We start from the raw sequence: 26,146 nt of genomic DNA, 5'->3' as shown, positions 1-26,146 counted from the left end.
CACATATTGATATTAACTGAGTTTTTGCAGTTTTCCTGCTCCATTTTATTAAGGTACAGGTGTGAAAGGAAAGCTTTTTAGGAATAATCTTAGAGAATTTTTAAATAATCATTTGCAGGTTTTCCAAGAAGAAAAAATTACTTAAAATTGAGCCAAATAGCAGTAAATTTCCCAAACGTCTTTCTTTTTTATGCTTTCATAAGCTTTCCTCTTTTTCTTAGGCCTTTGAACTGGCCACAGGCGACTATTTATTTGAACCTCATTCAGGGGAAGAGTACACTCGAGATGAAGGTAAGTCCCCTCAACCAAGGATGTCTGTGCACGGTGGCTAATGTAATTTGCTAGTACTGAAGAGCCTTAGTCTTCTTAGTGTGCTAAGTATATATAAGTCCCAGAAAAGATAGAAATATAAGATATTTTATGTTAAGTATTAGGTATCCTAGATATTTTATAATAGATATTAAAGAATTCTATATAAGAATTAGAGAAAAGGCCACAGTTGGTTAAACTAAAACTTGTATTGGGTTGGCCAAAAAGTGCCTTGAGTTTTTAAGTAAAAATAAAAGACTCATTTTCACCAAGAACTTTATTGAACAACGTACTCACCCTTTTGTTCCACTACCTTCTGCCATTTTTCAGGCAACTTCATAATTCCATTTTCCCAAAACTTTTATCTTTTTGAGTAAAGAACTGTTCCAGGTGTCTTCCAGGGGATTGAAATTTTTTCCATTAGGAGAATTTTGTAAAGATTGAAATAAATGGAAATCTGAAGGTGCAATGTCTGGTGAATACGGCAGTTGAATCAGAACTTCCCAGCCAAGCTGTAACATTTTTTGCCTGGTCATCAGAGAAACATGTGGTCTTGCGTTATCTTGATGGAAGATTATACATTTTCTGTTGACTAATTCTGGACATTTTTCATCAAGTGCTGCTTTCAGTTGGTCTAATTGGGAGCAGTACTTGTTGAAATTAATCGTTTCGTTTTCTGGAAGGAGCTCATAATAGAGGACACCCTTCCAATCCCACCATGTACACAACATTACCGTCTTTGGATGAAGACCAGCCTTTGGTGTGATTGGTGGTGGTTCATTTCACTTGCCCCACGATCTCTTCTGTTCCACATTATTGTACAGTATCCACTTTTCATCGCCCGTCACGATTTGTTTTAAAAATGGAACATTTTCATTACATTTAAGTAGAAAAATCGCATGCAGAAATACGGTCAAGAAGGTTTTTTTCACTTAACTTACGTGGAACCCAAACATCAAAGCGATTAACATAACCTAGCTGGTGCAAATGATTTTCAGCGCTTGGTTTGGATATTTTGAGTATGTCACCTGTCTCCTGCGTGGTATAACATTGATTGTTCTCAGTGTTTCGATTGATCGTTATCAACTTCAACTGGTCTACCCGACCGTGGAGCATTATCCAGCGAGAAATCTCCAACATGAAACTTTGCAAACCACTTTTGACACATTTGTCAGTCACAGTACCTTCTGCATACACTGCACAAATCTTTTTTTGCGTTTCAGTTGTGTTTTTAACCTTTCTTGAAATAATAAAGCATAATATGCCGAAAATGTTGCTTTTTTCACAAAAATTCACCAATTTTGATAAGTCTTTTTTTAAAACACACACTGATAAGACAAGCTGTCACATACAATCTAACAAAATTGTTTTGAATGAAGTTAAAGACACGTAAGTGCTACTAGAGCCATCTTACGTCATAACCCGAAGGAACCTTTTAGCCAAACCAATATTTGCCAGGTTTCTTATAAAACATCTAGTCATTTTCCTTCCTGTGTAAATCAGTGATTCATTCTTTACCCAGTTTGGATCTGCCTGTTCATCAACTTGTTGCCCAGTTATGCTTGCAACTTTATTTGGAAGTCGATTTTATCAGATACACACTACTTGAATGCAGAGAATATATCCTATTTGTCTATATAAATTGTACAACATTCAGCATTCTTTTTGCTCCTTTCTGAAAATTAAACTTGTATTTTTCTTTTTAAATGATACTAACATTTGGATTCCATTTTAAAACAAAATATTATTGGTTTATATTTTGCAATACCAGTGGGAAAAGCCCAAGGTGTCAGGTGTTCTGAGAGGCTGTGAAAGCAGACAACTAAATGTGTGATGATTTTTTTAAAAATCATAGTGGCATTCAAGTAACTAGATGAAATAATAATGTGAATAAGAAAACTTTATTAAAGGAATGTTTTACCTTCTTTATTATACAGTTTTGGCGCTTTTGTTTTCAGGATTAATGGGGATTACTTTGAGAGAGCACTACCAGTGTACCCTCCCGATGCAGAAAATATATCTTTTACTTTCTGTGCTTTCCTTGATTCTTGGGGAAATCAGGTTCTGCTTTATGGAACCAACAGTGCTATTTCTCAAACTGGTCCCCTGGGTTGTCAAAAGGCAATGTTAGTAAGGCCTGCTGATATTCCTAATAAGTACCGTTTGAAAAATGCTCTGCTAACTAATCACCATAGCCATATGCCTGTTTTAGTGGGTACAGCTTGGACATGTTTTCTGTATATAAGCCCCTTTTACTGTAATTACTACCTGTGTACACACTTGATTTTTCCCTGTTATCTGCTTGCTTTTTTCTGGGTTATAAGTTTGGGGCTGTAGACTTAACATCGTTTTAGAAATGCCCTATCAAATCTGTTTGCAAGGGTAATTAACTTTTTTCTCTTTATTTCCCTGGATTCCCTATAAATAGTGTGTGGTACAGACTCATATAGTGGCTAGAATTACATTGTACAGGATCTTATGCTACCAAACCTGAAAATTGAAATGTATATGAAAAGACTCAAGTAAGGGAAAAGGGAGAACCAGTTACCCTAGATATTTATATCCTAATTTATTCCCTCCTATTCCAGCCCTTAGATAAAACCTCAGATTACTACTGTTTGGCCCATAGGAGCAGGAAAAAGCAAACCCTATCCCCTGGCTAGTATATGCATAGTGTTACAAGTCCTGGTAAGACTGGGGCCTAAGTAGCATGTCCTCTGTTATTAGGGACATTCCACAACCCTAAATCTTGGAATAATAGTTGATAATTTTGCCTGTCAGATATATTAATCCTATGATTAATTGATAAGCCAGAGATAGGTTGCTGGAATTTAAAGTAATATAACAATTTTAAGGGAAAAATAATTCCTTGGTAGGAAAAATATTAAAAGAACCAATACTTTACTTGGAAGTTTACAGGAAGACAAATTATAGTCTCATTTATAATTAATTTATACAAAGATATTTACTTGCAGATCCTGCCTAAAATTGGCAGAAATTTTTTGGCAGCCAAATACTTGTTACCAAACCATAAATTCAGTAAAAACTGCCCAAAAGTTATAATGAATTCATAAAGTTCTTCTAAAATGACACCACTGAGTCCTTTACATGAGAAATAGATGTGACCTGAAACCTTCACAAATTCCCAGATAAGTGTATGTCTCTAGCATATGATTTTACCCTAAGATACATTATTGGAAGTTTTAAGTGATTGCTTTTGACCTGGATTCTGTAACTACAGGATTAAAGTCATTTTTAAAGCTGTTTTGTGGCTAGGAGCCATCACTTTTTAAAGCCTCTTCATATTTTTACTTTTTGTCACCTGCAGAAAAAGGTAATAGACCTGTCTGTAGGTGTGGATGCTGGCTGGTCCCAAGCTCGTCTGCTGGTGGCAGACTGCCCACCTCCCTGGCAGTGCTCACAGTCCATATGCCTGCTGTGACAGTTACAAGACACTACATGATGTAAACATTTTAGTGGCCAAAGATAGTCAAGTAGCTATACTTTAAATGTTTGTGCTCATTTTTTCTTTAATAATGTGATTTTTTAAATTAAAAAACAGACAAAACGAAAAAACATCTGGACTAGACATGATACGATAGGGGTTTTCATTTGAGTTCTAGCTCTTATTGGCCTTGTGGCTTCAAGTATGCCGTTCTCCCAGAGGTTCCACTTTTCACCTTTAAAACGGGGTATTAAATTTTGGCCTGTTTTACAGGGTAATTGTGAAAACTCGATCATATGTGAGTGCTTTGTCATGAACATTCTTAAAGTGATATTATTACTCTGTGAAGCCCAGAGCACTATTATAAATAAATGTCTGTCCTAGAATGTCTAAAGCATATTGCTACACTCTTGTAGCTTAGCTGAAAAACCCACCTGGACCTAGATATAGACAAAATAGAAATAAAATATTATAGATAAGCCTCCAAACTCCAGAATGGGACTTGCCAACTACTATCAAGTGACAAACCACCCGAAATAATTCTTGGCCTTCCCAGGCTTCCCTTGAGTATCCTCGGTTTTATTTGTACTTACTTTTAAACAGCTAGTTCTTGAAAAAGCTATTCATAGAAAAACCTCTTTTACAGCTTATCCTTGATCCTGTTCTTCTTACCCTTCTATTTTAGACCACATTGCGCACATTATAGAGCTGATAGGCAGAATTCCAAGACGGTTTGCCCTCAGTGGGAAATATTCACAGGACTTCTTCAATCGCAGAGGTAGTATTGTTAACATGAGTTTTCATCTAGGCCCCAGGGATGCAACTTCAGGAAGCAGAGCATTCACACCAAGATTGTTTTTACTTATCACTCAAGTCCCACTGGAGTGGGTACCTGATTTTTAATGGTTTTCTGGATTCTCCATTAGATGGATAGAGTCCTCTTCTTCCCATTTAGGACAGAAAGCAAGCTGAAATGCTTTATAAAGAGGTGTGCATGCTACTCTTTCTGCCAATATCTAGAACTGCATTTGTTACCCCTGTTATGTATATCTTTTTTCCCCCTCTTGAAATGTTTGAAACATACAGATCACATTGCATTGATCATAGAACTTCTGGGGAAGGTGCCTCGCAAGCTCATTGTGGCAGGAAAATATTCCAAGGAATTTTTCACCAAAAAAGGTAAAATAAATGTGTTTGTTCCCAGACATTAAGGGGACAAAAGTGTTTAACAATGAAGAGGTAAGTACAGCTTGGGTACGTGTTCCCAACACATACAGAAGGATGGTCCTACCTTGAATGCTGAGCTGTGACTTAGCAGACCCTGGAGCTAGACTGCCCAGCTGCTCCACTGCTTATGTGGCCTTTGACACAACCTCAGTTTGCTGCTTTATAAATGGAGATTACTTCATATTAAATTCGTTACTATGTGTATAGTAGCTGGCACATGGTTGATTACTCCTACTACAGGACTTCTGAAAAATGGGCAGATTTTGCTGAGGCAGTTCTATCAAAGGGCAAGTAGTTTCAGCTTTTTAAGGGCAGGACTACATCTCACCTTGTAGTCCGTGATACCTAACACAGTCACTTCAACACATCAGTCATATGAATTAACTTTATACTTTGAATTGCGTAAGTTATGTTATCACTTATTAGTGAAGAAAACACAAAATAAAACTCTCACCTCAAATTTTTGCCTAGATAATATATGTTGGCGTATTTAAATACGAATTTCTTATGCATTCTAAATATATTTAAAAGCTTAAGTATGAAACCCTGACCTAGAAGGGACTAGAAAACTATCTGGACTTTTTTCCATGGTTCCCTTTTTCCTCACAACCTCTACACTAGTGCTGAGAAAAACCATCTTTCTCAACACTTGACAGCAGGCATCCTCAGAAACATTTCTTAATGTTTTTCTTTGAGGCAGGAAAATGAAGTGCTTCATAGTTTCTTCCTTGTGTGCAAAGTCAACTTAATGGCATATACCAAGTAGGTAATTAGGCACTCACTGCCCACAGAAGAGACTTCAAATACGTGTCATGTAAGAAAAGAAATTTAAAGCAGCATTTACCTTAACAAGTCACTAATCATTGACTGTCTTTTTAAAAAACCATTGTTTCAAGGAGGCAAAAAGTAATGTTCCAGAATAGTACAGAGTGTGATGCAGCTGTATCTGAAAGTTTATTTGTTCTTTTAATTTTGTTACTTTTATACATTTGACATAGTTTTAGCTCTTTGTTTTTTAATTACTGCCTTATTTCGAAGCAACATTTGCTAAACTATTGAGCCAAAAAAAGAGTACAAGCAAATTATTCTTGGTATGTGGTGATAAATTGCCTCTGAACACTGTATGAGACCATGCTGAGTATATAGGCATTTAATATTCATTTTAGTGAATACCTAGTTCCTGATAGGCCTGCCCAGTTTGATTGGGACAAAAAATCCTGGAATGGTGGAGAAAAAAATTATTTAAAATTTTTAGGCCCTCGTGAAAAATGGAGACTCTTCTTTCCAAGGAATGCATTAGAGAAGAGATGTGCTTTGTGAATGGAGAAGGATTAGATTCTGATGGCAAAATTTGATTCTTCATAGACTATCTGGATTAGTTCCTGCATTTCCACAAAAGGATCTTGTCACTTGTCAGTGTTGGTCAGTTTCTTTTGTACTCTCTTTACCTTAGGTGACCTGAAACACATCACGAAGCTGAAACCCTGGGGGCTTTTTGAGGTTCTGGTGGAGAAGTATGAATGGTCTCAGGAAGAGGCAGCTGGTTTCACAGATTTCTTACTGCCCATGTTGGAGTTGATCCCCGAGAAGAGGGCCACTGCCGCTGATTGTCTCCGGCACCCTTGGCTCAACTCCTAAGCCCCAGCCCAGCACTGCAGCAGAGATCACACGCTGGCCCTCTGCCCCTCCCCTCCAACCATTTCCCTCTTCCCTTTTCAGGGTGAAGCTCTTCCTTCAAGGGTTTCTAGGGTGTTTTTTGGTTTTTGTTGAATCCAACATGTTCATTTGGGTTTGCTTATTTGACCCTGTGGAGATCCCCCCACAGCCATTGGGCATCCTAGGTGAATTTGGCCTTGATTGGGCTCAGCCAAAGACTAATGGACTAAAATGTGAAACAGCCTCTCACCCCTGTACCCTTGTCTTTCCATTAGGACATCCTTTAAATTATAAGCATCCTTTTAAAAAGAGCTATGAAGATGTATGAGCTCATCCTTTTATTCACTGACTCTAAGAGTCAAATTTTCTAGTGCATATCCTATTGCCAGCATAAGGATGAGAAGGGGAAAGGTATTACTTCTGTGTACAGCAGAGATATTAAACTTGCTGTATCCAGGCTGCATCATCTTCCTGGATTGTTTCTGTTGTTTTCTATGTTCACATTTTTTTCTGCGACTTTTAAACTGCTATCTTTTTAAATGAGCTGTATAAACACCGTATTTGGGTACCATTTTATCACTGTTCAAAGCACTGTCAAATTCCTTTCATCCTTTAATAACTCTAAGATCCTCGAATCTTCAGTCTGATTTTTGATGGAAACAAAAATGGAACCACTGACTAGTAGTTTCTTCAGAACCACATATATTCTGCAAACTGTCCTTTCCTATGTCTCTTCTGTACCCTACCAGCAGAGTTACTTTGATTGGCTGTTTGTTTTGTTTTTTAATCCCTGGCTGGCACTTTACTCATTGCACTTGAGTTTATTGCCCCATAACTAAAGAATTCAGGATGACTCTAGAAAGGAAAACTGGATTTCAGAGATTTCCCATCTGAGAAGCAACTGTCCTAGAGTTCTCGGTTCTTTTACAAACAGTCCCCAACTTTTATTTACAGCTTTTTCTTTACCTTGTCCAGAATTCAGCCTTAAAGCAGTTTCCCCCTACGACTTTGCCTTTCTCATTTTCTCAGAGGCTTCAGTCAGGTCTTAAATGAAATCCCAGGATACAAGAACCAAGGGGAGGGGGGTGGGATGGCACTTTTTTTTTATTGTTTATTTTGAGGGTTGTAGGGGTTTTTTTCTCTTTTTGTTTGGTTTAAGGTTAGCCATTCTCTGCTGCTATTCCTTTGTATAATGTAAGTTTTAAATTTTGAGATGATTGAAATGTACTTGAGGCTTTTTTTTTTTTTTTTTAATGAGAAAAGGCGTTGTGAATATTATTTTAGGATGGGCCTCTCCTAGACTTGCCCTAGACATTACATATATTCCTCGGATCATATTGAAAAGCAAAAGAGGGACAGGATTGGGGTCACAGCTGCTTGTTCTGCACGGACCAAGTGGGCCTTGGGGATTACAGCATTCTCCAGAAGCGGCTACAGGACTCTGATTTACAGAAAGCCGAGGAGGTGCAACTTGAGGCTCTACTAGCAAAGCACCGATGAGACTGTTAGGTAGCCAACTTCCTTTACAGGAGATTGGAATCTAGATTCTGTCATTTATCTACCAACAAAGGCAAAGGAAAAAGTGGTGCAATTATGCAATCCATTTAACTCGTAAACATGTTACCCTGAATAACTGGCCAGCCGTTCATCGATCCTTGATGGATAGTTCTGAAATCAGACATGTTCCTGTAGAAAGAATTTGAAGTGAGGCTGTTCTATGCACCTATCAAGAATAAAGAAAATAGATTGTATCAAACAACGGCAGGGAAAATCCTTCAGCAATTCTAATCCACTTTGGGTTTTCAGCGATATATACATCTAAAGCAATACCAGACTAGAACTGAATTCTTTTCTATGCTGTAAAATCACAATTGTGGAATTACAGGGATTCTGGTGATGACATTAAGGTGAACTAACCAAACACACACAAATAGAAGGCCCTGTTTTAACAACTGACATGAAGAGAAATTTTAATAAGAGAGAACCTGTAACTTTTTGGAAATGTTTTCCCACCAAACAAGGGCTTTTCCTCTATCACTTAAGGAGCCAGATGAATTAAAAGCCGTAGAAAGAGGCAGCTGTAGAATTTGATCTTCCAAGCACCCCATCTACCTTTCCTGAACTCAATCATAATGTCAAATTGCCAGGATCTCACTAAAGGATTTCTATTTGCTGTCAGTAAAAAATAAAACCCCAAACACATTTTTATTCTTTCTACTGGTTGCATTGTCTGTTTTCTTTGTAAATGCAGTACAATAAACAAATTATTTAATAACCTACATGTTTCCAGGAGATTTCTGTTTATTTGTTGCCCAAGTTGATCTGACCTAGCTTCAGAATGGAGGAAAGGATTGGTTGAGTTGCTTTTTGAATTTAAATATGCCATGAAACTGCGTAGCTTAAACACATGCCATTTTGGGGGGTTTGTAGCTTTGCTTCTATCTTTAAATTGGGCGTGGGGTGGGATTTAACAAAGTACATTTTGGTAAATTCTAAGAAAATTGTTATTCCCTACATTTGATACCATTTTTGCAGTATTTGTGGGGGGTTTTCCCCCACAGATCACAAAGTGCAAAATGTCGAAAGTTTTGTGAACTCAAAGGCACTGGACTGATGACCACTATTATACACAAGTTTTCATATACTTGTCTCATTCACCCCTCAGTATAAATTCTTAGAAATGGAATGGCTGGGGCAGAGAGTAAGCACGTTTTTAAGGCTTTTAATAAATGTTCCCTAACTTACGTGGAGAACAGTTGGACTGTTTTGCTATGACCAACAGTATTTGAATGGGCCTATTGTAATCTCACTCATTTTATTCCTAATAGCCAGTTTGATTGCCCCAAAAGGGGAATCTCTTGTTTTAATTTGCATATTAGATGACTAGTGAAGTCAAAAGCTTGTTTCATGGGTTTTATTGGCCATTTGTAGTTTTGGGTTATTAGCCTACAATTACCCAGCTTTCTTTTGGCATGCTTCCCTATTTGATGATTTGGTAACATCTTTGTCATTTTTCCATCACATTTTCCAGTTTTTAATTTGCCTTTCATTTTTATTTGTGGTATTTCTGGGCTGTGCTGGGTCTTTGTTGCTGCACACAGGCATTTCTCTAGTTGCTGTGTGCAGGCTTCTCGTTGCGGAGCACGAGCTCTAGGTGCGCGGGCTCAGTAGTTGTGGCACGTGGGCCCTAGAGCGTGTGGGCTTAAGTAGTTGTGTGTGGGCTCTAGGGCGCATGGGCTTCAGTAGTTGTGGTGCACGGGCTCAGTAGTTGTGGCTTGCAGGCTCTAGAGCACAGGCTCAGTTGCTCCGTGGCATGTGGGATCTTCCCGGACCAGGGATCGAACCCATGTCCCCTGCATTGGCAGGCAAACTCTCAACCACTGTGCCACCAGGGAAGTTCCTATTTATGGTATTTTTAATGTTATTCATAAAAAGTCCTCCAGCCCTGAACTACATAAACTGGTTTTTTTCTGTTTGTTTTAATTGAGCCATGCTTAAGACATATGTAGTGTGTTCATACTGTAGTGTTGACTAGAATGTAACCTGTTTAAAAAAACAACCAAAAAAAATTAAATTGGAATTCATCAAACCAGTATGTTCATCAGACTGATGAACTTAGGCAGTTTCTCTAAGCTTTGTGTTAAATGTATGGACCTTGAACTCTGAGGGTTTTGGAAAACTTAAGTTCTAAGGGAGCTTGTAGCTATCTCAAAATAACTGTCAAACTGAGGTGGAGTTACAGCCCTGAGTGTCCACAGGGAGACCATTTAGCTGCTCCAGAGCCTGCCCAGGTTACAAATCGACTTCATCACTGCTCATTGTTTTATTTTTGACGCCTGTAGAGTCTTCCAGTTTGGCCTTATAAGGAAAGTGATTTGCTCTTAGAGTATCACAAAAAATTGATGATTTATTGATAATAGAATCTGAACTTATATTTACTCTGTAAATAAGGTCTTAGGACACCAGAGAAGTTTCAACAGTCCTTTGTGTTTTGCCCACCAATTTGGTGCCGTTGGAGTTAGCAAAGCATTGATAATTTACAGCTCTTTCTCAGTCTTCAAAGCAATATGAAAAGATAATATCTAAACTTATATAAAGATAATATATATGAATCTTGAGACCTACTGAGGAGGAAGTTTGTTTTTATGTCACTTTAGTCTTGTTTTTAAAAGGTGGAATTTTAAAACAAGTGATAAGCATTTGTCTTTTAAGTCCTTGTGCAAATATTTATCCACACCAAGTCCTTATGATATCAGAAATATCTCAGTTAAAAAAAAAACAATATTTGAGATCATTTTGTGTTTAGAAGTTTTAACTAAGTAAGTTTACATTAGTACCTACTCTGTTACTGACTGTACCACTCCTTGTAAAGGGATGAGGGTTTTCACTACATAGATGATCAATCTGATTTTATATCCTCCCAGGTTCAATTTTTTATCATAATCTTCTCTTTTGTCCTTAATTCATATCTAGTTGTTGCCCATTATAATACAGTAACAAGCCTTGCCCTCCCATTTGGCAGAACTGGGTTGGTATCAGTGTATCAGCTGCCTGCAATTTGAGCTATGTTCATAGAAGTTGTGCCCTTACGACATTTCATTGGTTGCTTTGGATTTACTAAATATAGAGGAAAGTATGGTCAGTGTTGGAAATTAGTGGACCCTACTATAAATACTTGAAGTTAGATAGCAAAAGTGGGGTGAGTTTGAGGGTTAGGGCCCTTCATCTTCAGCAATTTGTTACAAAACAAACATGTATCCATCAGCATGTACGGTTACTAGAATCTAATCTTTGTTCCAGTAAAGCATTCTAGTAAATGCCCATTTCAGCAGAAAATTAATTACAAATAACTATGAGAAACAACTTTTTAAAATACTCCAATGATTCTCACCTCCTGGTATTCACACACTTGTGCAATTCCCTCACCTTTAACGTGGGCTGGACTTTGTGGTGGTTCTAACAATCAGATTAAGGCAAAAGTAGCAGGATGTCACTTAGATTTGGTTACAAAGGGTGCTTCCGTCTGTGCACCTGCTCTTGCTCTGTCTTGGAAGACTTGCTCTGGGGAAGCAAGTTGCCAGGTGAATAGCCCTTTGGAGAGGCCCTCAGCCAGCAAGGAACTCAGGCCTTCGGCCCAACAACCTGTGAGAAGTTGAGTCCTGCAGACAACCACTGAGCTTGGAAGCAGATCCAACACCTTAATTGCAGCGCTGTGAGAAGCCTTGAGGCAGAGACACCTAGCTGAGGCAGAGACACCTAGCTAAGCCTTGCTGATTCCTAACCCACAGAAACTGAAATGTTTTAAGCCACTGAGTCGAGGGGTAATTTGTTATGCAGCAACAGGTAACTAATACAGAAATGCAAGATAATGAAAGCATTTAGGAAAGACACCCTTCTGGTTCACCTTTCAGATGTAAATGATAAGGCCTTCTTACCTCTCTTGACCTGCTCAGTGCTAGTCACTGGTAAAGCTTGGGCATCACAACCATTCCTGTGCTCCAGCGCAAGGCAGAGGAAGGAGTAGAGTAACTCAACTTGGTTTAGAGGAGTGCTGGTTGTATTAATTTTTCTGTATACTTTCCAAGATGATATTTGAAGCATCTTTAAGAATTTAAAGGTAAAGCCACTTGAAAAGGGCTGATAAGCAGTTGTTAAGTGTCAGCCAAAATCATTACTTTATTGGAGAGGTTGAATTCTGAGTTTCCTTGAAGATAAAGCAAAAGGTGAAACGCTGAGTCCTGTGACTCAAACAGATTTAAGATTGTCCCCAGCACAGGTCATTAGTAAACATACACTCCTGCTTTGGTGAAACTCACTGTTCTTGAGAGCAAAGTGTAGGCTATTGGCAGATGCACCTTAAGCCCCCCAGAAACTTCTGTGGACCACCATGGTTGCCATTTCAGTGAGAAATATTTTGAAGTTAGGGAGGCTTTTAGAAATTTTTCTTTTGCCTTTTATAAAAAGTAAAATTACAAGAAATAACTGAACAAATCTATCTAGAAAAGTCACAAAGCTACAGAATTGGCCAAATTCTGTCACTCATCCGTTCATCAAGCTTGCATAGGGAATTCCCTGGCGGTCCAGTGGTTAAGACCTCTTTTACTGCCGTCGGCCCAGGTTTGATCCCTGGTCGTGGAACTAAGATCCCACAAGCCGCGCAACCAAAAATAAAAATAAAAAATAAATAAAAGCTTGCATAAAGTAGATGCCTGACAATGAAATAATTTTATCAGCACAAGAAAACATGAAAGTGATCATTCTTAAATCCCATTCTAATAGTCCCCCTCATCAACTGGGACAATGCTGGGATACTCATACCTAGCCTATCTGAACTGGAGAAGAAACACTGCACTGACTGGGCAGGTTGTCAAGAGTGCACTGGTTAAAAGGCATCTTTTAAACCAGTGCACTCTGAATAATCCCTGCAGCCCAGAATAAGAAACCTGTTTTCCGTGTCACTGCTGGTTGATCAAGCAACAAGATCCATTATGGTTTTGTTCGACATTTACCCACTTTCTACCTGTGAGAAAACAGCACCCACGTTTTCTCTTTACTGAGCAAACAGGCAAAAGACCAGAAAAAAGCACTGTTCTTCCTGGATCATTCACTGCAGATAATCAACAAAACCCTGTTTCTATTGCAATACATACCATCCTTAGGGCAGGGAACCGCCTAAAGAATCTAATCTTTGTCTTGGCATTTGCTACAGTGAGGTATTACCTAAACTGAGTTCCCCTCTAGAGACTGGTAAAAGATTCCCCATTTAATGTACCAAGTCCAAAGTTGTTTTTTTTACAGGAGAGTTCATCTATTACTCTAACAAATTACCTGGCCACAAGTAACAACTTTCCAAAACTGGTAACCCATTCTGATTGGGTCAGTGTGGACACTGAAAAAATGTGATTTTTGGTTCCAAAGGGAAAAAAGAATTTAGTCTCGAAAGTTTTTAGATCCTAAAGTCACCCATCCTGATGGACTCAGGTTCCGGTGACCTCTCTGTTCCTTACCCATCTCTGAGCATCAATAAGAAAACAACCTGAAAAGAAAAAAGCAAAGGACTCCCTAAACCTCAACCTGAAATGATCCAGCATGCTTACAGCCACCTCTTCTTCATCGCCCTCTCAGAGCTGGGTGTTAATTTCTGGGTGCTTTCAAACAAGTATCCTCAGTGAATTAGACTGTTAGGGACTCACCTGGGAGGCCCCTAGACATAGACTCATCCTGCTCTCATTTTACGGAGAGGCCTCAAGAGGGTAAAGCAATTTGCTGGTGTGAAAGGATAGGAAGCGAAAGTGGGTCCCCAGTCAGGAGAGTTAAACACGTGTCTCTGAACATCTTGTATGTGGTCACTGCAGTTCTTCCTTGCTGGAGTTTTCCCGATACAGTAAGAGGTCTTGTCTCAGGAGATTGGCATCCTATAATGAAAGGCTTCAGGATTTCAGGCCTAGAGCAGCAGATACAGGGAAGCATGGAAGGAACAAGTTTCTGTTTCTGAAGAATTTGATTCCCTCATTTTCCATTGTCAGGGAAATAGATGACCTGTGGTATTAAAAAAAAAAAAAAAAGATTGCAAGATTATAGAATTTGACATTTTTTAAGCCAATAAAAACACAAAACTTCCCCACGTATGCTCACATTTTGATTCAGTTCTACTCCAGACATGCAAACTTCCTCACTAGTATATAAGATAGTATTAGTGTCCCTCAAGTAAAAACTCATAAATGTCTTTTAAGATGTAAATAAATGTAGTGCAAGAAAAAAAAGCAGACAGCTGTAGTTAGCTTTGATTCAGTAATTCCACTCCAGAATTTATCAACAGGAGCAAAAAGTTATCTATGATAGCAGTGCTAGATGCCTAACTAAGGTCTCGTTTAGCAATGAAATGGTACACCAGTGCTGTGGAGTTTGTGGCTTTTAAAAACTTCAGTAAGGAACATGGCAAAAACATGAGAAAACGTTTATACTCTGTTTACTACTCGAAGTGTGACCCCTACCCAGCAGTGTATCACTGGGGAGCTGGTTAGAAATGCAGTGCTTGGCACCACTCCAACTGAATCAGTCTGAATTTTAACAAGATCCCCAGGTGAGCTATGCACATTAATGTTTAAGAATCATAAGTGGGGGGGGGGACGATGCTAATTTATCATTATTCAAAAAAGTATGTCTTTGTGGTCAAGGATGGGAAGGTGCTTAGCAAAAATGATCAATAAAATAGTTCAAATGGAGATAATCCCTGCGACCCACACACAGTACCTGGCCTGCTGTAAGTCCTCAATAAATGACAGCTATCAGGGAGGTGATACTGTTGTGGGCTATTCCTTCTCTTCCTTCCTCCATCCCTCCCTCCTCCTCCACCCTTTCTTTCTTTTTAAAGGTGTTCCTTCATGTCCTTGTTAAATCACATTTTAGAAACTGAAATGACAATAAGGAAATTAACATGTGTTTCGTTTTCAACCAGACATAAAAATTGGTTAAATTCGTGTTTTGCTTTTTGCTTCAGCTATCAGGGAGCAGGGAGCTAAATTTAATACTCAATACACTAATTCTGTTAGCCTAGCTTTCTGTAATATTTGTTTTCTTCTCCATGACTTTTATTTTCTATTTTATTAGGTTTTCCACTATGTCTCTTAAAATCACGTAAACTTCTTTCTGAAAATAAGGGTCCAAATGACAATAATGACTTCTAAAAACAGTCTGTTCTTGTTTGCCAGGCTCCACAAAAAGATGAGTTTATGAAACCACCTGCCTGTTTTAAATTATTTCTTCTCTCCCTGTGCTTTTACCACTTCTCAAGACACAAGTTAAAGGGTTCCTGTTTGCCCCTCAGTGAAGGTCTCAGATGCCAGCCAGCTCCTGCCCCCTCCCACCCCACAGCCACCCCCCTACCCCCTCTCCCCCTAGGCCCTACAGCCCAGCTTCCTGAGTCATTCTGCGAGGCCACAGCACTTCCAAAGGAACACAGACCACTCTCCAATCAAATTACGCACCAACACTCCTGTTGCTTCAGGCTTCCTCTGCGATAAAAAAAAAAAAGAGAACAGTATGTGTTTACAACCAAGCCTTGTTTTCAGGATAATTCCCTGCACACTATTCCCTCTCCAAACTAGTTCAAATTCCTCTTATTCACTCTCAAGAAAGCGTGCACTTTTTGTTCATAATGTTTATCAGCTTGTGATTCCATCTTGCATGATTGTCTCCCTTACTAGACTTAAGGTCCAAATGTAGACTTCCTCCCTCACTGTCCCCCCTGGACCTAAAGGTGTCAGTGGGCACCTGGAGCACAGGTCCTATTATTGGCTGGGCAGATGGATGATATAAAGAGTGGAGGTACTGGAAAGACAGAAGGTGGAGAGAACTAACATTTATTCATCACCTAAAATATGCAGGTATTGTTGGTGCTTTATATACACTAATCCTCAGCACAATCTTTTATTTTTTTATTGAGGTATAATTTACTAACATAAAATTTACTCCTTTAAAGTATACAACTCAGTGGTTTTTAGTGTATTCACTACATTGTGCAATGTACATCACTACTATCTGCTTCTAGAACATTTTCATCACCCCCAAAAAACCCTGTGAACTTTAGCAATCACTCCCAATTCCCCCCTCTTCCCAGCCCCGGGGAAATACTAAAATTTACTTCCTGTCTCTGTGGATTTGCCAGTTCTGAACATTTCATATAAATGGGGTCATACAGTATCTGGTCTTTTGTATCTGGCTTCAATGTTTTCTTCCACACTATAGCAATTACCAGTACTTCATTCCTTTTTATGGCTGAATAGTAACTCATTGTATGGATATACACATTATGTTCATTCAGTCATCAGATGCATGACTGTTATGCTACTATGAACATGTGTACAAGTTTTTGTGTGAACATATGTTTTCAATTTTCTTGTGTATATACCTAGGAGTGGAATTGCTGGGTCACGTGGTAACTCTGTTTAATCATTTGAAGAACTGCCATTCTGTTTTCTACAGCAACTGCACAATTTTACATTTTCTATAGCAACGTACGAGGATTCCAATTTCTCCACATGCTCATCAGTACTCGTTATTGTTCATCTTTTTTGTTACAGCCATCCTAGTGGGTGTGAAGTGATATCTCATTGTGGTTTTGATTTGCATTTTCATAATGACTAATGATGTTGAGTATCTTCTCATGTGCTTTTTGGCCATTTGTATATCTTCTTTGAAGAAAAGTCTATTCAAATCCTTTGCCCATTTGGGACTTCCCCAGTGGTGCAGTGGTTAATACTCCATGCTCCCAATGCAGGGGGCCCAGGTTGGATCCCTGGTCAGGGAACTAGATCCCACATGCTGCAACTAAGAGCCTGCATGCCACAACTAAAATCCTGCACACGGCAATGAAGATCCCGCGTGCTGCAACGAAGACCCGGCGCAGCCAAATAAATAAATTAATTAAAACTGTATACTTAAAAAAAAAATCCTTTGCCCATTTAAAAAATTGGGTTATTTTTTATTATTGTTGAGTTGTAGGAGTTCTTAATATACTCTGGATACTAGCATTATGATTATGATTTGCAAATATTTTCTCCCAATCTATGGGTTGTCATCACTTTCATGATGGTGTACTTCGAAGCACAAAGTTTTCAGTTTTGGGCTTCCCTGGTGGCGCAGTGGTTGAGAGTCCGCCTGCCGATGCAAGGGACACGGGTTCGTGCCCCGGTCTGGGAAGATCCCATGTGCCACGGAGCAGCTAGGCCCGTGAGCCATGGCCGCTGAGCCTGCGCGTCCAGAGCCTGTGCTCTGCAACGGGAGAGGCCACAACAGTGAGAGGCCCGCATACGGGGGAAAAAAAAAAAAAGTTTTCAATTTTGATGAAATCTAGTTTATTTTTTTCTTTGGTACTTGTGTATTAGGTGTCAAATCTAGGAAACCATTGCCTAATCCAAGATCTAAGAGTTTTATAATTTTATATCTTACATTTAGGTCTTTGATCCATTTTGAGTTAATTTTTGTATATGATGTGTGGTAGGTGGCCCAACTTCATTCTTTTGCATATAGATATCTGGTTGTCCCAGCACCATTTATTGAAAAGACTATTCTTTTCCCCATTGAATGGTCTTGGGCACCCTTGCTGAAATCAGTCGGTCGTAGATGTTTGGTTTTATTTCTGGACTCTCTATTTTATTCCATTGATCTGTATGTCTATCCGTATGTCAGTACCACACCGTCTTGATTATTGTATCTTTCTAGTAAGTTTTTTGTGTTTTTTTTGTTTTTGTTTTTGTTTTTGCGGTACGCGGGCCTCTCACTGTTGTGGCCTCTCCCGTTGCGGAGCACAGGCTCCAGACGCGCAGGCTCAGCGGCCATGGCTCACGGGCATAGCCACTCCGTGGCATGTGGGGTCCTCCCGGACCGGGGCACAAACCCGTGTCCCCTGCATCGACAGGCAGACTCTCAACCACTGCGCCACCAGGGAAGCCCCTCTAGTAAGTTTTGAAATCAGGACATGTGTGTCCTCCAACTTTGTTCTTCTTCAAGATTGTTTTGGCTATTCTGGGTCTCTTGCATTTCCAATTGACAAGCCGATCCTAAAATCAAAAAGCCAGCTGGGATTTTGATAGAAATTGCATTAAATCTGTAGATCAGTTTGAGGAGTATTGACATGTCAGCAATATTAAGTCTCCTGATCCATGAACAGGGATGTTTCCATTTACTTAGGCCTTTTCTTTAAACAATGTTTTTTAATTTTCATGTACCTTTCATTTACTTTTTTGTTAAATTTATTCCTAAGTATTTTATTCTTTTTGTTGCTATTGCAAAAGAAACTTTTTAATGTCATTTTCAGATTGTTCATTGTTAGTGTATACAAATACATTTTTGTATATTGTTCTTATATTCTGCAGCCTTGCTGAAGTTGTATGTTAGCTTTAATAGTTTTTTAGTGGCTTATTTAGGACTTTCCATATACAAAATCATGTCATCTGCTAATAGAGATAGTTTTTCTTCTTCTTCTCCAAAGTAGATGTCTTTTATTTCTTTTTCTTAACTAAGTTTCCTGGCTGTAACCTCCAATACAATCTTCAATAGAAGCGACGAGAGCAGACATCCTTATCTTGTTCCTGAGTACAATCTTGTGAAGTAGGTATTTTTTAAAAATGAGGAAAAACCTGCCTCCTACCCTCTAATGAGGGGAAATGAGGCTCAGATCAGAAAATGGATATGCGGAGAACCCCCAGGCTACTCTAACCCAAGGGGGCTAGGCTCCCACCATCTGCAGTCCAGGAGCTGTCACATCTCTGCCCTAACCTGCCTTTCCTCCTTCCCCAAAAACTCATCATCCCCTTTGCTCCCCTGTTGTTCCTCTCTCCATCTAGCAAACTCCCCTGTTACTTCAAGACCCAGCCTCAGTGCCACCTATGGGAGGCCACACCTAGCTCCCCAAGCTGGACCAGGGCTCTCTGCCCTGTAGGCCCTGCGAGTACAGGGGGACAGGGGGACACGCTTTTATCACAGACAGCCTCTGCCACATAGGTCTGTCAATGCCTTATCGCATGCCAGCCTGCAACCCTCCACTGGCGCTTGGCGTCTGCGACAAGGGCTGTGTTTGATCGGTCTTGGTGTCCTCACCCTTGGCCAGTGGCCAAACCTCAGGCACCTGGCAGAGAGGAAGCCTCACCTCCCTGGGGTAGAGAGAATTACCTTGTCCATCGGCCTTATAGTCGTCAGGGAGCAGCTTGTCCTGGCGGTAGCCCAGCACAAAGGCCAGGAAGGAGAGGATGAGGGCGTCTCCAATGCTGAGGATGGCCAGCATGAAGGCCCAGCGGATGGTGCAGTGGCCCAGTGTGTATTTGCCGGTCTGCTCCCCGCACATGCGCCGTACCTCACTTGAGTCCCAACCATCTGGGTAGACCAGGCAGCCAATCATCAGGCCTGTGGCTGAGGGGGCAGGAGGGGTACAGATGGTGTCAAGCTGGGTGTGCTCGCCTGCTGCCTCCCACCTTGCACTGCTGTCATCGTGTCACCTCCCTTCTTCTCTTATTAACAGCCTTGAGAGGCACAAGGGGCAGCTCCTGCCATCCTTCTTGTAGAACACGGGGGAGAAAACTGAGGCTCCAAGAGCTAAAGCTACTTGCCCCTGGGGGCCAGTGGTCAGGGGTAGAGGCTGAGAGCAGAGCTCCGCAGCCCTGGGAGGTTCTGCCACAGCACCAGGTGGTTCTACCAGGCCCTCAGCTGTACCCCTCACTTTGGACTTGACGAGGCACCTGGCTTCAAAGTCCTCCCAAAATCTGGTCCCAGCCCAGAGAACTCATCACTCCTCAGATGTACATTTGTTCATACTCCACCATCTCTGAAATAAGTGTAATAAAGCTTTAGGCTACAATTTGATTAGAAGTATTTTTCCTTTTTACAGCACATAGAATAATGGTGTGTCCTACAACTCAGGTATCTTAGATTGAATGAATACAGGAAGTTTTCCAGCCCCATCTCTGGCTGCTTCCTTCATGAACCTTCCATTCAATCAAACAGGTCTCCACACTATTACCCACTACGGAACAGTGCAGTTGTCCACACTTCCCTGAATGTGTTTAAAATGCTGATTCCCAGGTCAGGGTTGGGTTCAGGAATCCCTGTCTTTAAAAGCACTCTTCTGGGTGATTCTCTCAACAGGAAAAGCTGGGAAACACTAGGGAAGGCTGCCTGGATCTCAAGCCCAGCTCTTTACTAACTAGCTGTGTGACTCAGAGCAAGCTACTTAAGTTTTCTTGCCTCAGTTTCCTCATCTGTAAAATGGGAATAGTAATAGTATCTAGCTGTTTGGATTGCAGCGAGGTTACAATGAGTTAATATTGGAAAAGTGCTCAGAAGCTTGCCTGACACATAGTTGGCATTTCCTGAGTGTTAGCTAGTATGCCACACTGTGCTTTCATTGATTTAGCATTGACAGCCAAAAATTTCATCTTCCCCGCCTTCCCTCCACTACTCCCACACCCGCCCACCAAATTTCCACCCCAACTTAGCTGCCAAGACAGGTATATATTCCTGGGATGTGACTGGGGCAACCCAAGGACAACCGCCAGGCAGGCAGGGGGTGCCTTCCTTCCCTTGTCTGTGCCACTTTCCCACCCCTGGCCCTCCTTTCACAGGCCTGGAGGCTCTTTAGTGCCAAAGCTGTGCCCTACCTGGGAGCCCCATGGAGAAGCACCTCGCGGGACCCAAAGTCACCAACCTGGGGCTCCGCTTGCTCTTGCAAGGAAAGTTAGCAGATCAAACAAAAGTACAACAAAGTGTAAAGATCAAAGATCCCACCTCCCCACCTAAATGTATCAACCGTCCTTGTTTTTTTCTAGGAGGAGCTCATTTACATACTTCTCTTATAGATTACAAAATACTTCATGTACCATTTTTCTCTCGACCCTTACCACAGTTCTGTGAAGTAGGCCATGTATTAATATCCCATCTTCAGATTAAAAGACTGAGGTCTCAGAAACTAAGTGAGTTGCCCAGTCATTTAGCGAGGGCAGAGCCAAGACCTGCTATCGTGGCTCCTGACTTTCTTTACTTCAAAGTTAATTCCCCCAAGCCTCCCAGACTGACATCTCTCCAAAGAGCCGAATGTATTTAGTGGTGACATTTTAGACTTAGTGACAAACAGGAAGATCCTTAGGATGGAGGAGGGGGACCCTCCCAGAGCTCTTTGGTAAAACCTGTGCTCTTCCCCACGTGGTGTGTGACAAGTCCTCTGGTACCTGGCATGGCCCCCTTCTCCTTCTACAGCACCTCCCTACAGGGGTTCAGAAAAGATCCCAGGGCCTCCGACTTGGAAAAAGGTTGTTACTATGGGTGCCACAGCCCTCTAGGAGCACCCCACCCATCTACCTGGGCACAGCGGGGGTCCATCCCATTGTGGTGTCTCAGGGCTCTAAATAGAGGCCAGCAGGGTATTCTCAGGCAAGTTTACTTACCCTCTCTGACTTCCAGTCTCTCATCTGTAAAATAAGGATAATAATACCCGACTCGGAACAGGGTTATGAGGGTTACGCGTGACCATGTATAGAAAGTGCTTACTGCAGTGTCTGGTACATGGTAAGTGGCCAGTTAATGTTAGTTGTTGCTATTATTATTGGCATTGAAGTCAGATGGAAGCAACCTCGATGGATGTGGCTGTCATTAGAGCTGTTTACAAGTATTTCAGGTACATAGTAGGATTATACTTCCTCGCCTCTCTCCCTTGAAGTTAGGCAAGTTCATAAAAATTCCTTCAGCCAATAAAACGTGAGCAGAAATGCCGTGTGCTTTTCCAGGCCAGAGCATTTAACAGCTGATGGAGACTCTCCAGAGCTCCCTTTCCCTTCGCAATGATGACAGCCAGATGACAGCTGATGCGCCATCAGCCTGGGCTCTGGAAGAGCCCAGTGAGAGCAGAGCCCTCCACTGATCCTCAGTGAGCGTGTACCATTATCAAGAAATAAACCTTTGTCATAAGCCACTAAGATTTGGGAGTTGTCTGTTACTGTGGCATCACCCCATCCATCCTGACTGATAAAGTTGTTTTGTGTTTTTTGTGTTTACTGAGCACCTACCATGTGTTAGGCACCGTGCAAGGTGTTTTCCATGCATTACAACATCCCATCCTTGCAAGAACCCTGTGATGGGGGTACTGTTGCTACCTTCTACAGATGAGTTTAATAGAACTCAAGACAAGCAAATTGCCCTACCTGTGTTTTCAGGATCTGGGACCACATTCTGCCTACACCTGGCATCCAGAAGCTCAGTTAGCTTTGTTAAGCTACAGCCCCACCCTGCCCCATTCATCAGTCCTCCTTCCCTTTGTCAAGTTACAGCCCCACCCTGCCCCGTTTATCAGTCCTCCTTCCCTTCTGCTGCTCCCTTCCCTGGCCCCAGGCTTACTTGGCAAGGTTAAGCCAACTGGTTTAGGTCTCTTCAAATGGAGGAATCTCCCAGCTGCTGGCTGTGGGGCACACCTCCTCCTCACCCCTCCCTTTGGCTCATCTTCCCTTCCCCAGCACGGAAGAATGGAACAGGACACCACCTTTGCTCTCCCCCAGCGTAAATGTTTCATGGGATGGCACCTGGCCACCTCTGCTATCGGTGTCTTCGGCTGCATGACCCAGTCAGGGTCTGACTCAAATGGCCTGGTGACCCCTCCCCTACCCAGGCCCTCCCAGCACTGCCTGTTCAGCAAATGGCACCTGTTGCAGGAGGTTGGGGGAGTGGGACAGTGGAGAGAATGGGAGAGGGAGTGTTGTGTTTCCAGCATCCCATAGCTCTGATATGGAGGACCAGCTGGCAAGCGTGCCAGGGTCCATTCTACTCCTCTTTGTCACAGAACTGCTAAATCTTCATTCTCCCTTCTTCCTCCCCACTGTCCACTGATACTTGCCTCATCCCTGCCCCAGCCTCTCCCTCATCATATAGACGGAGTACAGAGAGAGAGAGAGATGGCAGGGGGATTGGGGAGGCAGCTCTGGAACCAGGTAGGTAGCCTGAGTACAAGATTCAGAGTCGAAGGTTCTGTCCCTCACTACCTGTGTGCTAAAAGACAAGTTACCGGCTAAGAGCCTCTTCTGTAAAACAGGAGGAAAACCCACCTCACTGTGTCATGATGAGGCTCCTCCAGATGATACATGTGGAAGTACTTTACAAATCATTACACTTATGTAAATGTGTGCCTCAGTAAAAGATGTCTTTGGAATACAGCTAGTTCTTGGGACTCACTGCCTTTATTCTATTGCCTTTGTTGCCAGATGATCTGCTGTAGCCTTGGCTAAGTCTTCTCTCTCAGTCCCAGATTCCTCATCTATAGCTGGGGGGAGGATGCTATAGCTCTCTAGGGTCCCCTCCAACTCTGACAGTCTTGAGTCTACATGTTTGGTTGTATGGGATTCTGATCCCTATTCCATTCTCCCTGTTAACACTGCTTCTCATTCTAACCAATGATGTCAAGATGATTTCACTCTAGCCTTCAGTCCCTAACAAGGCTCCTGGACGTTTCCCTAGTATGGACAGTCTGTGTGTGGTCCTTGGAGGGACCAAGGGCTGCAGGACAAGGTCTTAGGCATCCCTTTCTAGGCTCTAGAGGAGAGCAGGACCAGCTGGCCCAAGGACCCAGTGGCCTGCCTGGGGCCAGGAGCAGGAAAAGGGGGACAGGGAAGGCCTTGCCTCTGAACACCACCAGTAGCCACCTACCCCACATAGTTCTAAAAGACCCTATTCCCCTCCCCCATCACAAAATATCACTTCCACTTGCTGCCCCAAATGCTCACAATTGCTGCATCAAGTATGGAATCCTATAATTAGGGAACAAAGACCTTCACTCTACCATAAGTGACTTGCTCCTGGGAAAATCATTTCCCCTCTCTTGACCTCAGTTCCTCATCTACAGGAAGAGGAGGTTGAACAATTTGATCTCTAAGGCCTTTCTGGTCTCAGCCATCCTAAGACTCTCTAATTACTCTTCCAAGGCATCTGCAGGGCATTGAGTATGGCTGCGCTATAAAGGAGGACAGCTGAGTAGGAGGCTCAGAGACTCCACAGAAGGTGGGCCCCTGCCTGCCCTCCCGCTATCCCTCCTGCTATTCCTGCTCACCCGCAGCCAGCTGCATCCATGCGCAGATCTTGTAGACAGTGGCCGTGTTGCAGACAAAGAACAGGCTGAAGCAGATGATGGAGCCGATGATGAGGAACATGGCCAAGGCCACGAAGAACATGGCAGTCTTGAAGGCTCTAGAGGGGATGGAGGAGAAGTCCAGCGGGCCACCCTTGCAGATAAGCTCAGACGACAGCACGTTGCCCACGCAGTAGGAGAAAAGGCCAAAGTAGCCTGCCTGGGGTGTGCTGACGCTGTCACCTATCCAGTAGGGCTGGATGAAGAGCGCCATGACCAGCACGGAGAAGCAGATGGTGAGTGTGCCCCACATCACACCTACGGCCCTCGAGTTCCGCACATAGTTGGTATGGTAGATCCTGGCTGCCTCCTGGGCAGGCAGCAACTTCACCATGGTGACGGCACTGGGTCCTGGGCTGGGGACTTGTGGGCTGGAAGTGGCTTTGCAGATGGATGGAGGCCCGGAAGTGGGTCACCCCTCAGCCAAGTTTGGAGAGAAGGCGGAGGTCAGGGCACAAGGTAAGGCTCCCTCCAAGGTAGAAAAAAGAGGACTAATAGGACGGGGAAGATGACCTTGGCCTCTTCAGGGGAAGCTTGTCCAGGTGACTGTGTCCCCTCTTGCTCTAGCCGGGCTGTCTCCTGTCTCCTACCTCCTCTCAAACCCGCCGTGGTCCCGGGCCTGCTGGCGCCGCCCTGCCCCGCCCCCAATGCCAGCTGAGAGCACCAGAGAGCTCCGCCCCCCTCGCGCGGCCCGGCTCCTCCTCCCTCCCTCCTCCGAGAGCATTGCTTTCAGCACCGTGGCCAGCGCCTCGGGACTCCGGGCAGAGATAGGTGCAGAGCGGCCGACCTACTCACTGCACACCCCCGCCACTGGGAATCAAGGTCCCCCTTCACCCTCCTGAGCAGGGAAGGCAAGAATTGAAGGCGTGAGGCTGCGGTTGTCACATTCCTCTCGCTTGGTTTCCAGCCGCAAAAGCGATTCTTGAGCGCAGTCCTTATCCCATCTCACCGCTTCCTGGCTCCCTAGTCATCCTCCCGGAACCTCCAATACCCCGGAGGCCAGCAACGCCTTCCGGGTCACTGGTTTCTCGTCCCTATCACTCAATCGACAATTACTAAGAGCCTATTGTGTACTACGCCCTATGGTGGAGGATATCTTCCCTCAGAAAGAACCATAGAATACAAAGGACAGAGCCCCTGCTCTCAAGGACCGTGAGGTATTTACATATATGTAAATATATGTGTATTTGCAATGCAGACTGATAGGGTGATAATAGAAGCTACAAAGTAAAGAACAGTTCTTATGAGCCTTCTCAGACCTTAACATATGCTTTTTGTTCAATACAATGTCTTTCTCCTCTTGTTTATATTTTTGTTACCTATTTCTTTTTTTAAATTTATTTTTTATTGAAGTATAGTTGATTTACAATGTTGTGTTAATTTCTGCTGTACAGCAAAAGTGACCCGGTTATACACATATACACATTCTTTTTTAATTCTTTTCCATGATGGTTTATCCCAGGACATTGAATATAGTTCCCTGTGCTATACAATAGGACCTTGTTGCTGATCCATTCTATATGTAATAGTTTGCATCTACTAACCCCAAACTCCCACATCCCTCCCTCACCCCCCTGCATATTTCCTTTTTTCCCCTCTTTTTAAAAATATCTATATTTTTCCTGAATTTATAGGTAAATACATGATTAGTATATAGAAAAATTCAAGAAAGTTACATAAAAGAATAAAAATCACTCATAACCCCAAACTGGGAGCTTTAGGCAGGTCTGGATTTGAGTCAGCCACTTGTTAGCTAAGGATGTAACTTTCCCAAGCCTCAGTTTATTCATCTATAAGATGGGGATGATAATAGTATCTGTCACATAACGGTTAGGTAAAATAACATATGT

General features: G+C 42.2%; 2 protein-coding genes across 4 annotated transcripts in view; one reads left to right on the top strand and one right to left on the bottom strand.

The window, feature by feature from the left end:
* Positions 1 to 8,914, top strand: part of SRPK1 (SRSF protein kinase 1) — an 81,355-nt gene extending 72,441 nt beyond the window's left edge. For 2 of the 3 annotated variants that reach the window (XM_030870939.2, XM_030870936.1), the window contains 3 exons: positions 222 to 291; positions 4,841 to 4,933; positions 6,435 to 8,914. In XM_030870939.2, coding sequence (XP_030726799.1) covers positions 222 to 291; positions 4,841 to 4,933; positions 6,435 to 6,619 — 348 coding nt within the window. In that variant the 3' untranslated portion in view covers positions 6,620 to 8,914. Of the gene's footprint in view, positions 1 to 221; positions 292 to 4,439; positions 4,533 to 4,840; positions 4,934 to 6,434 lie in introns of all 3 variants that reach the window. The other variant, XM_060308534.1, reaches the window with a different exon arrangement.
* On the bottom strand, positions 7,854 to 25,276 carry LHFPL5 (LHFPL tetraspan subfamily member 5). Its single transcript, XM_030870953.2, has 5 exons — positions 24,219 to 25,276; positions 19,310 to 19,546; positions 15,625 to 15,651; positions 13,831 to 14,176; positions 7,854 to 8,360 (listed from the first exon to the last, which is right to left on the bottom strand). Exons 1-3 carry the CDS (start codon positions 24,628 to 24,630, stop codon positions 15,641 to 15,643), a joined length of 660 nt encoding a protein of 219 aa, XP_030726813.1. The 5' UTR covers positions 24,631 to 25,276; the 3' UTR covers positions 7,854 to 8,360; positions 13,831 to 14,176; positions 15,625 to 15,640.
* Positions 25,277 to 26,146: the final 870 nt, after the last annotated feature.

Source organism: Globicephala melas, chromosome 11, assembly GCF_963455315.2.
Source record: "Globicephala melas chromosome 11, mGloMel1.2, whole genome shotgun sequence".
Taxonomy (NCBI): domain Eukaryota; kingdom Metazoa; phylum Chordata; class Mammalia; order Artiodactyla; family Delphinidae; genus Globicephala; species Globicephala melas.
The sequence above is the reverse complement of the archived record's forward strand: the minus strand, read 5'-3'. Positions and strand labels throughout refer to the sequence as shown.

Bases quoted from the DNA above. Each gene is read 5' to 3' on its own strand.
- LHFPL5 (XM_030870953.2), bottom strand. From the start codon at position 24,630: ATGGTGAAGTTGCTGCCTGCCCAGGAGGCAGCCAGGATCTACCATACC. The intron at 19,547-24,218 runs GTGAGCAGGAAT...CTGCCCCCTCAG, and splicing joins ATGGATGCAGCTGGCTGCGG to CCACAGGCCTGATGATTGGC.